General features: G+C 42.8%; 1 protein-coding gene across 2 annotated transcripts in view; it reads right to left on the minus strand.

Annotated features, from left to right (window-relative positions):
* Positions 1-7,826, minus strand: part of LOC127567342 (NEDD4 family-interacting protein 1-like) — a 70,460-nt gene extending 62,634 nt beyond the window's left edge. For both annotated transcript variants that reach the window (XM_052010133.1, XM_052010132.1), the window contains exons 1-2: positions 7,736-7,826; positions 7,388-7,475 (exon numbers count right to left, since the gene is read on the minus strand). In XM_052010133.1, coding sequence (XP_051866093.1) covers positions 7,388-7,475; positions 7,736-7,774 — 127 coding nt within the window. In that variant the 5' untranslated portion in view covers positions 7,775-7,826. The remainder of the gene's footprint in view (positions 1-7,387; positions 7,476-7,735) is intronic.
* Between the last annotated feature and the right edge of the window lie 4,906 nt (positions 7,827-12,732).

Here is a 12,732-nt window from a genome sequence, read left to right on the forward strand (position 1 = left end):
TGCTGGATCATCTGGATTTCAGATAACATTATCAGAGTTTTACTGTATATAGCAGGTGACCTATGGTTCTTTGCCAGGATGTCACCTTGTACACTTTTCTTGCAATGCACCCAGTCAAAATGAGTGTGTTCTTGAGTGTGTCACATTGGCCACTCACAGTAATCTGACTGGTGCACACAGAAAGGCACAACCAGATCTTTTCTAGTTCCTAAAGCACATCCCCAGCATGCCAATGATTTGCTCAGTGATACATCTGGTTGTCATATGGAATTCATTGTATCACCCTTGGGCCTTACTGGGAGTGTCATCAGGCACATTTTAAGTAGGTATCCCTCATGACATCTGCTAACAATCAAGGCAACTCCAGATGACTCCCTAGGGGTTTCCACCATCAGACTGTTAAGTGGTGTGTAACCAGAGGATCTTTGTGCAGGTGTGCAGAATATTCCCAAATAGCTGTCATGATGTTCTCATCCTGCAGTGAATTCATTCATCTCTGGGCAACTTGAAGCAGATTCATCAGTTGGCTGATTGGACAGGAATCTAAAACATGATGACACCCACAAAGGGGCCCAAGGGTGATGTAATGAAATCCATATGACAACCAGATACATCATCCGACAAGTGATTGCCATGCTGGAGACGTGCTTCAGGAACCATGGCTTGTGGCCATGGTATGCTGCACTCTGCACAACATTGCTCAACAGTATAGCTGGACCTGCTGGAGAGACCGGTACAGAAACCAGCACCTCTTCTGATGATCCCGATGAGAAGGACACAGAAACGCACTGTGAACCCTTTCACCAATCCCCCATTGCTCAGCGTCAATTCATGTCTTCACAATTATCACAAATAAAATGGGAACTTGTCAAGCACCACCTAAATATGGGCAAGGTAGGTAAGTGGTGGAAATATTTATTATTTTAAAACATAAATTGAAAGAAACATCAATGCATCTTGTACATACCACCATTCTTCCTAGTACTTCTGCATATTTCATAGCCTGTGGCTCCAGAGAAGTCAGTGGAGACAGCTTGATCCGTTGTCTAACTACTGATACACTCTTCTTGATTTTCCTTTGGGTCTTGGGGCCTTTGAGCACCTACTACAGACTCTACCCCCTCTGTCCGAGCAGGGGTAGACCCAGCCATCACGGTAATGGGTATCTTGTGGGCATTGTCTAAGGATGAGGAGGATGTTGTGTAGTGGTTGGGAAGAAGCAAAGCTTTCTGAGTTCCCACTTCTGTGCTGCCTTATACCATCATCCCTTTAAAAGAATAAAAAAGCTTTCGCTGGTCATTGCCTTACCAGTCAGGTAATGAACAGTTAATGCTTTTTTATTCTTTTAAATGTGGTGTTCATTTTTCAAGCCAAAGAGGAAACCCACAGGTGTTCATTGGCATATTTGATGTGGGTGGCCACTCTTTCGATAGAACAGTGCAAATGCATATGGCATCATGCTCTCATACTTGAGATGGATCCTTCCGAGTTCTCTGCAGGCAGTTGGAACTCCTGCCAATGCATCTCCTGAAGTATCTCGCCTGTTGTCAGCGCCAATGGCATTGCATTTCTATCCAGCTCAGCAGAACTGGGACAGATTTCTACTATCTGACATGGAATTTCAACTGGTGTCACCATCTGTTCTTGCTCATTTGTCACATGTGGGTTGTGAGGTAAGAATCTCTACACTGGTACATTGGTGAAGTAATTCAGCTGGCACAGGGTCTCCATGGGCGAATAACATCCTCTGAGGGGTCATTCTCCTGAGGTATCTCCTGATGAATGCTTGAAAGCTCTTTGTAGATAAAAGGCACAAATTACAACTGCCTAGGTATGAATGCTTTGGTGATCATCATAATATTTCATTTGCTTTCGACACCAAATCAAGATTGCTATGCATGATATGCCTTGTGCCTGGACAATATTTTATTCTGTCTCAATGTCAATATGAAGCATCCAAGTTCCACAGTCAAGTACATCAAGACTCCACTGATCAAAAAGTGAAAGAACTATAGATGAAAGCTGTCAACCTGAAACATTATTTTTTTTCTCTCTCGACAGATCTGTCCTGACTAGCTGAGAAAATCCAGAATTCTCTGCATTTATTCAAGACTCCACAGATGTCTATGACTTCCTCCTAGATCACATTCAGAGAAGAGATAGATGAAGGAAAACCTCAGATCATCTATCTCTTCCTGTATTCTCTTATCCAGCAGATTTATGTTGAATGGATAGATGGAGCATTTTTATTGGCATTGATAACAAGAGAGAGGCATGAAAATGCATAAAGAACATAGGAAATGGTAGCAGGAGAAGTATATTTGGTCCCTTGTGTCTACTCCACCATTCAACAAGATCATAGATAGAACATAGAATGTTGAACAGTACAGCATGGGAACAGGACCCCTGGCCCACAACATCTGCACTGAACACCATGCCAAATTAGACTAAATCTTTTCTGCCTGCACATGATCCATATCCCTCCAACCCTGCATATTCATGTTTCTATCTAACAGCCTCTTAAACAACACTATCGTATCTGCTTCCACCACTCCCCCTGGCAGATTGTTCGAGGGACTGACTACCCTGCATAAAAAACTTGCCCGCGCATCTTTAAACTTTCCACCTTTCACCTTAAATGTTTGTCCTCTAGTACTTGACATTTCTACCCTGGGAAATGGATTCTGTCTACTCTATCTATGCCTCTCATAATTTTATAAACTTCCATCAGGACTCCCCTCCCTGGATGATCTTCAAATGAACTGTTTACATTGACTTATTGTGCCTGTCGGGTTCGGTATATCGGTTTGGGGGGGGGGAGCCGAATGGCAGTTCCCCACCACTCCCCCCACCACTACAGCACATTCCTTCCAGCGATCCCCGATGGGGTGGGTGTTTCAGGAGCTGGTATTTCCCTTCCTACAATTTGGCCTCCACCAGAGTCCCGACCCTCAGAGTCATCCCACAGCTGCTGAGTAAGCCAAGGGAATGCTGGTGCAGACTCCGGAATGAGCAGACTTCCACCTTTTCAGTTGGCCATAGTGAGTGTGAGCGAAACTGGTATCCAGGTGCCTCAGTGACCACTGACGATGGTGCTGCTAAACTGGGGGCTCTCTGGACTTTGAATGGGTCCCACTGGATTTGCGGCTACAGTGCCTACCTGTGACTCCCCACGAGCTGGTATGGCTGCTGCTTTCTGGTGTTCATGGTGCCCTATATCCACATTCTCAATGAACTTGGGGAGCACCCTGCATACAGCTGCCACAGGGACAGGAGGGCCATCATGGAGGTGGAGAGGTTCTGGATGATAGCCTTCCCCATGTATGGCATGGGCCGACTGTCCCGTAATGTCATACAAGTGACCAGCGTGCTCCAGACGCTGGCTGACGAAATGAGGACAGCAGCGGAGCTGGCTGCCATCAGGCTGGTAGCCCTGAAGAATCGGATGGCCCTGGATTACCTACTCGCTGTGCATGGTGGTATGTGTGCAGTGATTAGTAAGGAGTACTGCACTTTTATCCCTGATGAATCCAGCAACACCACCAACCTGGCTGCTCACATTAGGGACTTGGTGGCCAAAATTCAAAACGCGAGGGACCAGCTCCTCCAGCACGACCCCCTTATGGGAAAATGTGGCTGTTTGGGTCACTAGGGGGACGGTGGGCAACTGTCACCTGCTGGGCCACCACCCTCCTTTTAGTTGTTATAGTTTTTTGTAGTTTGTGCTGTGCTTGTCAAGTTATTAGAGGCACTTCAGCCTTCCATTAGTACCACATACTGACGCATATTTCTTTGCTTAGTTTTACTTATCCCCATGATTAGCAGATAGCGTAACTTCCGAGGGGTGGAATGTAGTATGAAAGCACATGGCTGTCATGTGACAGTGACAACACTGACCTTTCTGGTCACAGGACAGCATTGCTCATTGGGACGGAAGTGACACCACTGTCAGTCAAGGTTTGGCTCCACCCCATCCATTAGGTATGCACCTAAGGATTGGTCTTGGTGATCACCTTTGTTCCTGGGCATACCTGACCAATGGCTTTGGTAAACATGTTTGTCCTTGACCCCAAATCATTGGCTTGTTTGAATTACCTGGTCTGGCTCCACCCAGCCTTCCAGCACTATAAGAGTGCCGCATGTTCCTGGCTCTCTCTCTCGACTGCCCCAGGAATCGTGGAACAATGCTGAAGAGACCATTGGTAAGAGTGGGCACTGCCACAAGGTTTAGGAGTGTCCTAGTAGATTCCAGGGAGTGTTAGAACCAATGCTTGTCCAGAGTCAGGGTGTTCAGGCATTGTATTGTTTATTCCTTGATCATTTATAACCAGATATTGTGTGTGTGTGTGTGTGTGTGTATCGCACCCTTGTTGCGATTTCCCTCATGTTCACGATCTCCTGCTTGTGTGTGTGTGAGTGTGCATCTGTTCCCATTCATTCTGTTCCCGCATTTGCCTTTGCGATTAAACTGTTTTTAAGATCCACAGATTGTGTCCAGAGTCCTCCATCTTTAAGACCCAAAAGAACCTTTTCACACAACAGACTCTAAGTTCTAGACTCTTAAGTTAGGGAAACATCCTTCCTGCATCTGATGTGTTGACCATTCTTTGTAACGTGTTGACCAATTTTGCATCTAACATATTGACCAATTTTGTGTGTTTCAATGAAGTCACCTCTCATCCTTCTAAACTCTAGAGAATACCCCATCTTTCCTCCCACGACAAAGGGATTAACCCAGGAGGCAGTCTGGTGAATATTTCCTGCAGTTCTACAGGAAATGCACCTTTTTGTTTAGATAAGAACACTAAAATTGTACACAGATAGTCCAAATGTGATCTCACCAAGGCCCTACATAATTATTGTAAGAATCTTGTAGTTAAATCCCCTTTCAATAAAAGCCAACATACCATTTGCCTGCCAACATGCCTGCTGCATCAACATGTCAGCTTTCAGTGACTTGCATACAAAGACACCAAGGCCCCCTTGAATATCAAGGCTTTGCAACCTCTCAGCATTTAAAAATACTCAGCATTTCTTTTTTCTGCTGGAGTGTATATTCACATTTTGCCATATTTCACTCTACCTGTCATCCTGTCACTCACATAACTTGTCCATATTCCCCTAAAACCTCTTTGTATCCTCATCACTGCTTACATTCTTACTTAGTTTTGTGTCATTAGCAAACTTGGAAATGTTATATCTGGTCCCTTCAGCTAAATAGTTGATATAGATTATGAATAATTGAGGCCATAACTCCAATCAATGCAGTCCCTACTAATCACAGCTCACTGTCTTACAACCAATATATTCCCATGCTTTGTTCTCACGGACTCTGTCTATATTTCTCGCTTCCTTGGTAAAGCAGCCAGCATAATCAAAGACCCCACCCACCCCCAATATTCTCTCTTCTCCCCTCTCCCATCAGGCAGAAGATACAAAAGCCTGAAAGCATATACCACCAGGCTCAAGGACAGCTTCTATCCCACCGTTATAAGACTATTGAACAGTTCCCTAGTACGATAAGATGGACTCTTGACCTCACAAACCACCTCGTTATGACCTTGCACCTTATTATCCACCTGCACTGCACTTTCCCTGTTACACCTTATTCTGCATTCTGTTTGTTTTACTTTATACTACCTCAATGCTTTATGTAATGAATTGATCTGTGTGAACAGTATGCAAGACAAGTTTTTCACTGTACCTCGATACAAGTGACAATAATAAACCAATTGCAATTCCAATTCTATCCGTTAACCAATTGTCAAGCCATGCTTGAATATTAACCCCAATTCCATGTGATCTGCTATTGTAAATTGGCCTCCTGTGTTGAGTTACTGGGACCCTTCTGAAAATCCAAACACATCGCATCCACTGATTCTTCCTCAATAGATGCAATGGTTTAGTTAAACATGATTTCCTTTCTATAAGCCCAGGTTGATTCTATTCATATTATTTCTTGATATCACAACCTTCATTATAAATTCTAGTATTTTCACTGCTACCAATAATTTTGGACCAACAGTATGTAAGGTTTTCCATCTCTGTCTGCAAGATGTGAGTCTTCATCAGATATAGGGATAAAAGAAAGTGCATATACAGAGGAATGGAGGTACTGACAGGCTAAGTTGGTGTAAAGAAGGATGGGTTGGAGAAGGAAAAGTGAAGGATGAGGGTGATGTTCACGTTGGGATGTAATTAAGTGTGACAGTCTACCCACCTTTCCAGCTGTGCTAGCTCAACGTCCATTTCTGGCATTGAGTCCAGGATGTTGATGCCATGATCTTACTGCTGACATCACTGGCAACTACCATCTGCCCCTCTCTGTTTCACCTCAGGCTTTTCCTCTTGTCAGTAGGGAGTACAATGTACCTGAAGCCCCTTAGAGCTCAGCATTTCATTCTAGGAAGTCACTAAAATGAGGCACAGCCTTTAAACATCTGGACTCCAATGTTTCATCTTGCATTTTAACATTGTTTGTTTAAATACTGGAGTTGAAACTGACACGTATATCCTTATCTTGCCAAATTGATGTTAATTGATCAGGAATTTTGAAATGATATTGGAAATGCAATGGTTGGGTAAAAAAACCAGAGGCAAATTGTGACAAAGCCTTCATTTTTCTGACTCTTGTCTTGTTAAATGTAGTTATCTTGTTCTATACTGCTTTCTTCCTTACTTCTCCTTCTATTCCTATTCTCTCTTGTCGATCACAATTTTTCTCATCTATTGATCTTTAAAATACTTATGGAAAACCTAGAAATGTCAATATACATTGAAGAAGTTAGCAGAGAGAGAGACAGACAGACAGAGACAGAGAGAAATAAAGTTCATGATAATGACTCTATTTCTGTATGTTTTTAACTTAAAGATACAGAAAGTGATACTCCTTGAAAAATGATTTCCAAATGGGTTTCAGTAATGCTTAGGTTCACTCTGCCTCTTTTGACAAGTTGCCATAGCTGTAACATTTTATCAACAGTATTTGCAGACCACATCAAGTGTTTGAATCAAGACTATAGCAGGAGCACAAATATAAAAAGAGAATTTGAAAGGTTACACATCTATCAGCATTTCATGCTGTACATACAGGATGCTATTCAGTTAATGCAAAGCTTTAAGTAGAGTAAGTCACATAGGATACAGCAAAACCACATTAGTATATAAATTCTGAGCAAATGTCCAAATCTGTCAATGAAATTAATTCAAATGGCTTCTGGACTGTGTCGTGGAATCTGTAAATGTGCTATATATAAATTTACAGCCAGAGGCGGGTTTCTAACACCTTTTAAAAGCCACATTGACACCAGTCCCTTTTAAATTACATCAATTTGAAAATGGCTTTGCTGATCAGCTATTGTTGGAAATAAATTAAAAATGAACTTACTGATGAAGGTCAGAAGAAAAATCCCATCATTTCCTAGGATCAGCTGATTGCCTTCATCGTAACCATCTCCTAATGTGAAATCATCATCCTATTTTCACCAAAAGACAAGCAAGTTATCGTACAAAAGCTAGTTCTATCGCATTTGTCGTTTTGCACTCATGATCTGCTACCAGTAAGTTAATTTGCTGCACAGTGAAAAGCCACAAACCAAAAGTCCAAATCCCTTCTCTCTCTCTCCTACATCTATTTAAGCTATAATTTAGAATTGTTGTGGCGTTTGGGTTCTATTATGAGCTAGCAAATAAGTACAGCTGAACTGAAATCTAGCTCGTAACAAAAAACACTCACATATTCGCAGAAGATAATTGGCTTGCCATTAAAATCCATCACCTAGAAGTCACCTTGTCAAGTTTCACATCTTTTTTACTCACTGGAGGAGGACAGCCATGTTGGGATAAACTAAGTTACGTTACAACAAGGGGGTGGAAAACAGAAAAGGCAATAAAAATAGACCCCTTCCCTAAATGTATTATGTAACTCCTGTGGTATTCAGTTTAGAACCACGGAAAAAATCCTTGTCATTAAGATACACAAAAAGGCACATCTGCCCCCTGCTTGGAATATATAGTCACCAAGAGAAGGGAGCTATTTTAAGTACATAAGCACGTCCATTAGCAGTTGGATTCATTTCACGTCTGGAATGTTGATGCTTTCTAACATGTTGTACTGACATTTGATATCAAAGCACCTCTTGGCATTGTGTTGGATATATTTGCTCTTTGTTTTATATCAGAATTTAATAGCAAAGTATGTTAATGAGAAAGAAAGAAAAATAAATCAGATAGTTTTTTTCTTTAAATATATTCTGAAAGCCAGATGTTACCAAATACACATATATGGTGGTGACACAAATGAATTACTGGACTAACAATCTGGAGACCTGAGTTCAAATCCCACCACAGCTGCTATGGAATTTAAATTCAACCAATTATTTTGCTGGGGTGGAGGGGTGGAAATAAAAACTAACCTTAGTCATGATGACCATGAAAACTATTGGATTCTAATAAAAATCCATCTGATTCACTAATCTCTTTCAGGTCAGGAAATCTGCCATCCTTACCCTACATGCAACCACATGTGGTTATCTTTTAAATGACCTTTGAAATGGTCTAGCAAGCCACTCAGTTGTAATATCACTGCAATGTTCAGAGAAGAAATAAAACCAGATGGACCATCTTACATTGATTAGGCATTGACCTACGCATCAAAGTCAAACACAGTATAGTTGCTCTCAGCCATTGGACCTTGCAAAGTCCTCTTCACTAAAACTGGGGACTGGTCTAAATTAGGAGTGCTGTATCACAACGTAGTCAAGCTAAAGCCTGACATAGTTGTACTCACAGAATCACACCTTTCACGCAATGTGCCAGACTCCTCCATCATCATTACAATTCCTGGGTATGTCTCATCTCAGCAGCACACCAGACCCACCAGAGGTGGTGGCACAGTGGTTTACAGGCAGGAGGGGGTAGCTCAACATTTACTTCAGATCCCATCAGTTCAAATGTGGGCTCTTGGATACACAGTGGTAGAAGTGACAACTGCATAGTCCTTGTGAGACAAAGACCCATCTTCATATGAAGGACATTCTCCATCATGTTGTGGCACTGTCATAACAGGAGAAGAAGCAGGTCACAAGAAAGTAGGAACAGGAGCAGGTCACCAGGCCCCATAAGCTTGCCGCCATTCCACATGAATTGAAATTGGAATTGGTTTATCATAGTCACATATACCTGTAATGTGAAAGGTCATGGCTGTTGAAAGTGACACCACTGTCAATCAGGGTCTAGCCCCACCCAACCATTTAGCAGCAAACTCTGACCATTGGTCCCTATGCACATCTCTCATACCTGACCACGACCCATTGGACTTCTTGAATTACCTGAGCTAGCTCCACCCAGCTCTCCAGCACAATAAAGGATGCCACATGGGTGTGGCTCTTTCTCTCTTTTGATTGCTGCCAGGGTCAAAACCACGTCGAGGGACCACTGGTAAGAGTGTGTGCGTCCACAGGGGTTTAGGGGCATTTTTAAGTAGATTCCCAGTAGTGTAGAGCAGTTGCTCCTCCCAGAGGCAGGGAGGGGTTCAGGCACTGTATTGCGTTTTTCCCTGACTATTTGTATCTAGCTTACTGTGTGTGTGTGTGTTCGTGTGTGTACACTTCTTCCCCGTTGCGACTCCCCTCACTTTTCACGATTACCCGAGTGCGTGCGTGTGAGTGTACATCCATTCCTGTCATTCTGTTCCCACGTTTGTCTTTGCAAATAAGTTCTTCTTAAAATCCAAAGACTGTGTCCAGATACCTCTGTTTTTGAGACCCGAAAGAACCTTCTCCCATAACAATACCGAGAAACAGTGAAAAACTTAGTTTTCCAAGCCATCCATACAGATCATTTCAAAATATAAGTACATTGAGGCGGTACAAGGGAAAAACAATAACAGAATGCAGAATAGAGTGCTACAATTATAGTTACAGAGAAAGTGCAATGCAGGTAGACAATAAGATGCAAGGGCCATGACGAGGTAGATTGTGAGGTCAAGAGTTCATCATTAACGTAAAAGAAGTTCATTCAAGAGTCTTATAACAGCAGGATAGAAGCTTTTGCTTGAGCCTAGTGGCAGAAGTTTTCAAGCTTTTGTATCTTCTGCCTGATGGAAGGGGGGAGAAGAGAGAATGTCCAGGGTGGGAGGGGTCTTTGATTATGTTGGCTGCTTTACTGAGGCAGCGAGGGGTATAGACGGAGTCCATGCAGGGGAGGGTGGTCTTCATGATGTACTGAGCTGTGTCCACAACTCTCTGCAATTTCTTGTGGTCTTGGGCAGAGCAGTTGCCATAGCAAGCTGTGGTGCATCCAGATAGGATGTTTTCTAAGATGCTTCTATAAAAATTGGTGAGTGTCAATCAGGACACGCCAAATTTCCTAACCCTTCTGAGGAAGTAGAGGTGCTGGTGTGCTTTCTTGGTAATAGCATCTACGTGGTTGGACCAAGACAAGCTATTGGTGATGTTCATGCCTTTGACTGTATCATGGCTGATCCACCTGCCATTTTTACACAGTGACGTATCAATGGTTCTCCATGTTGAAGAACACTTGGAAGAAACACTGAATGCAGTCAATGCGCAGAATGTATAAGGGACTTAAACGTCCATTGCCAAGAATGGTTTGGTAGCACAACCACAGACTGTGCTGGCGGAGTCCTGAAGGGCATGGATCAGACTGGTAGTGCTGTAATTAGTGAATGAACCAACACAAGAAATAAATCTACTTGATCTTGTCCTCACCAATCCATCTGTGGCAGATGTATTTGTCCACAATAGCAATGGCAGAAGTGACCACTGCATAGTCCTTGTGAGACAAAGACCCATCTTCATATGAAGGACACTCTCCATGTTGTAGCACTATCATAATGCTAAATAGGAGAGACTCAGAACAGACCTGGGAGCTCAAAACTGTACATCCATGAGGCTAAGAACCATCAGAACATCAGAAATGTACAGCAGCACAATCTGTAACCTCACAGCCCAGAATATACCTCACTCTAAGGCACAAAAAGTTCTGCAGATGCTGGAATCTGGAGCAATACACAAAAAGTGCTGGAGGAACTCAGCAGGTCAGGCAGCATCCATGGAGGGAAATAAACAGTTGACATTTCAGGCCGAGACCCTTCATCAGGACTGGAAAGGAAGAGGGAATAAGCCAGAATAATGTTGGGGGAGGGGAAGGAGCACATGCAGGCAGGGGATCGGTGACTCCAGGTGAGAGGGGGAAGGTAGGTGGGTGGGTGAGGGGGAGAAGATGTAATAAGCTGAGAGGCGATAGGTAGAAGAGGCAGGAATCCTGTGTCTGGCCTCAACATGGCAGTAGAGGAGGCCATAAATAGACACGTCAGTACGGGAGTGGGATGTGGAAGTGAAGTGGGTGACCACCAGGAGGTTCTGACTGTCGTGGCGGATGGAGCGAATCTGCTCGACGAAGCTGTCACCCAATCTACGTTGGGTCTCACCGATGTACAGGATGCTGCACTGGGAGTACTGGATGCAATAAATGACACCCTTGGACTCTCAGGTGAAGCGTTGCAATAACATTGTTCTTATAGTGTGGTAACCAGAACTATATACAGTATACTGCAGGGATCTAACCAAAGGTTTATAAATTGTGCCATAATCTCCCTGCTCTTTTATCCTATGCCCCAGTTAATGAAAGCAAGTATCTCATATGCTTTTTTCATCTTAACTATTTGTGCTGCTACCTTCAAAGAACCTTGAATTTGTACACCAAGGAACCTCTTTTCCTCAATACTCCCTGGGGCCCTATCATTCATTCATTGTGAATGTCCTACCCTTATTTGTCCTCTCAAAGTGCATCTCCACATTATCAGGATTAAATTCCATCTACCATTCCTCTGTCCATCTTAGCAACTGCAATATCTTCCTGTAGCCTGCAACTATCCCCCGCACTTTCAACACCAACACCAATTTTCAAGCCATTTGCAAATTTACTAACCATACCTCCTACATTCATATCCAAATTGATAATGTGTACAAGAAACAGTAAGGTCCCAGCATCAATCACTGTGGTCAACCATTGGTCACAAGTTTCCAATCACAACGACAACCCTCCACCATCACCTTCTGTCTTCTATTACCAAATTAATTTTGGATCCAATTTGCCAACTTGGATCCCATGAGCTCAAACTTTGGACCAGTTTCCCATATGGGACCTTGTCAAAGGCCTTGCTGAAGTCCATGTAGACCACAGTAACTGCACTACCTTCATCAAGCATTTGTTATCTTTTTGAAAAATTCAATCAAAGTGGTTAGAAAGGATTGCATCCCAATAAAACCATTCTGACCATCTGATTAATCACCACCTTTTTCAAGATAAATCCTGTCCCTCAGAATTTTTTCTAATAACCTTCCTGCCATTGATGTTAGACTCACTGGACTATAATATGATATATGATTATACCAGTTATCTACATATGAATAGAAGTTTCGACTTCCAGCATACAAGGTCAGCTTGCTGCTGTCTAAATTCACATTGCTGACATTATGACTCAATATCTATAATTAAAGGAGTTTACAGGGTGTCATGGCAATGTAGGAATCCATACTCCAAAGTAGAAGGTTGCTGTAAATTACAACAGGATATTGATAAATGCAGACCTGAGCTGAGTAGTGGCAGATGGAGTTCAACCCGGAAAAGTGTGAAGTGATAAACTTCACAAGATCAAATTTGAAGGCAGAATACAAGGTTGATGGCAGGACTCTTAGCAGTGTGGAG

This window comes from Pristis pectinata, chromosome 2 (assembly GCF_009764475.1).
Source record: "Pristis pectinata isolate sPriPec2 chromosome 2, sPriPec2.1.pri, whole genome shotgun sequence".
Lineage (NCBI taxonomy): Eukaryota > Metazoa > Chordata > Chondrichthyes > Rhinopristiformes > Pristidae > Pristis > Pristis pectinata.